We start from the raw sequence: 2077 nt of genomic DNA, 5'->3' as shown, positions 1-2077 counted from the left end.
AGACGGGGGACAGTACGCTACGTAACCAGTGGAAATACGGTAAAAAGAGAGCCGGTGGTTGTCCCATCAAATATGGCTGCAGGTATTCAGGAGGAAGAGCTGTTGTGTTTCTGGCTGTGATACAGAGAGGATGTTTAAACTTAAAGCATTCAGTTTGACTTTCATTGATTTATTTGCTTTAGCTGTGATTCACCCATCATAGAACTAATATTTCTATAAACACTCCTTTTTATCGGCTGCAGCAGTAATCACCTTCTGTGAGTTTTGAACCGTTTGATTATCTTTGTGATCTCTCACAGAGGGATCATAGAAATGCTGATACAGGTGAACCAGCTACGCTAGAGCATCAAAATTGTCCATTTTAAATGGAGCGCAGTACGTGTGGTCCACGCCAAGTTACTAAAGGTGCACGACGTGACACTGCGCGGGACCTTCGCGCAGGGGCGGAGACAGCGTGATTGCATTACTGTTGGCGCGCGCACCCTCGCGGGGTGAGGTAGATAAAGGTAGCTGTTTTGGGGGTGCGGGTGGAAAAAATGTGTAAAAAAAGATGTATTTATAACAAACAAGCGGAGCTTAGCCCGCAGCCGGGTCACCAAAGCCTGGCGGCCTGCCAGGCTTATAATACGCTGGGAGAAACCCTGCTTCAGAATAGTCCAATGTTTTCAGTTTTTGTGTCTTCAGTTTCAGTTTTCCAGTCTTGCTGTTTTATGATTTGGTGTCCTTCTTGTTCATCTTTCATTCAGTCCACTTTGGCTCAAACAGTGTCTGTTGGTGTGATCTGACACTCATGACCCTTGACCTTTGAGTTCACCTCAAGTTGTTCTGGGCTCTTTGGTTACCATCATATTATCGGTCTCTTCAAATTGTCATCAGATTTACTCTTGTGTCCTCGTCCAGGGAGATTGTCTCCAGTCCTGAGGACCTTAAACTTCTGAATAATCTGTGCAGCTGAAATATTTCTGTCCTCAGCTTTCTGTGCTCCATGTTCAGTGTGGTACACACCATGATACCAAAACAGCACTGTAACTACTTTTCATTCTTTAAATAGGCTGACTGACTGATTACAGGATTAGTTTAACATGTCCCTCAGCTCAAATTCTTTTAACCATAGTCTTTTCTGGGGATACCATCCTTTTTTTGTTAAATCCAGCTTCATTAGTTTGTTTTTTTAAATAATATTCTGTTAAACCAACATTTAAAAGCAAAGACTGACTTTCATTAGTTTTTAAGGGGTATTTTTCTTATTATAACTCTTGTCAGTTTCAAGGTATTTCAGTGATTTTTATTTTTTGAAAGGATACCAACAGTTTTTTCTTCATCTGTAGGTGAAGGTATGGATATTGATGAGTATGAATGTGTAGTTTTGACACTGTGTAGATCAGATAAATTATCAATATATTTAAAATGGTTTTGAAAACTTATTGAAGTTGTATGTTTTTTAATCATTGCAACTAGGAAAAAGAATAGTTCAAATAAATTATTCCAAGGCTGAAATGATCCTGACATTCATGTCTATGATAATTGAATGGAATCTGTATAGAGTAGATGGAAACAAAGAGACATCTCACCCTGATCTGAGAGATGACCTTGGAGATGCAGCTCAACGTGTTCCTGGAGGATGACAGGACTGCTGCAGACCAACGAACACAGTGGACACGGGAATAGCAGTTCTGCTACAAACACACAGCCGTTGTTGTTTGTTCAATCAGTTTGGAACAAAATAGAAACAGACAGCTGCAGCAGGTTACCTTTGCTGTGTTCAGAGTCCACTTCATGCATGCTCTCCTTCCAGCATCTGACCGGGGGTTCAGGACTCTGTTCTTGTAAAAGTGCAGCCGCCCCAGATACCACACTACCAGCATGGGGTATGTGGTTCGGTCCAGCTTTTCTCCTGACCAAAGAACCTGAACCACATGCTGACTGCTCCAGACCTGAACCACATGCAGACTGCTCCAGACCTGAACCATGTTTGGGCTGAGTCAGACCAGAACCACGTGCAGACTGCTCCAGACCTGAACCATGTTTGGGCTGAGTCAGACCAGAACCACGTGCAGACTGCTCCAGACCTGAACCA

The 2077-nt window shown here is 42.7% G+C and overlaps 1 protein-coding gene across 5 annotated transcripts in view; it reads right to left on the bottom strand.

Moving 5' to 3' along the window:
* Window positions 1-2071, bottom strand: part of zufsp (zinc finger containing ubiquitin peptidase 1) — an 18447-nt gene extending 16376 nt beyond the window's left edge. For 3 of the 5 annotated variants that reach the window (XM_017438488.3, XM_025002056.2, XM_037980568.1), the window contains exons 1-2: window positions 1752-2071; window positions 1572-1676 (exon numbers count right to left, since the gene is read on the bottom strand). In XM_017438488.3, coding sequence (XP_017293977.1) covers window positions 1572-1676; window positions 1752-1782 — 136 coding nt within the window. In that variant the 5' untranslated portion in view covers window positions 1783-2071. The remainder of the gene's footprint in view (window positions 1-1571; window positions 1677-1751) is intronic. The other 2 variants (XM_037980569.1, XM_017438489.3) reach the window with 2 other exon arrangements.
* Window positions 2072-2077: the final 6 nt, after the last annotated feature.

Source organism: Kryptolebias marmoratus, linkage group LG16 (genome assembly GCF_001649575.2).
Source record: "Kryptolebias marmoratus isolate JLee-2015 linkage group LG16, ASM164957v2, whole genome shotgun sequence".
Classification (NCBI taxonomy): Eukaryota; Metazoa; Chordata; class Actinopteri; order Cyprinodontiformes; family Rivulidae; genus Kryptolebias; species Kryptolebias marmoratus.
This window is presented reverse-complemented; position numbering and strand designations above follow the sequence as displayed.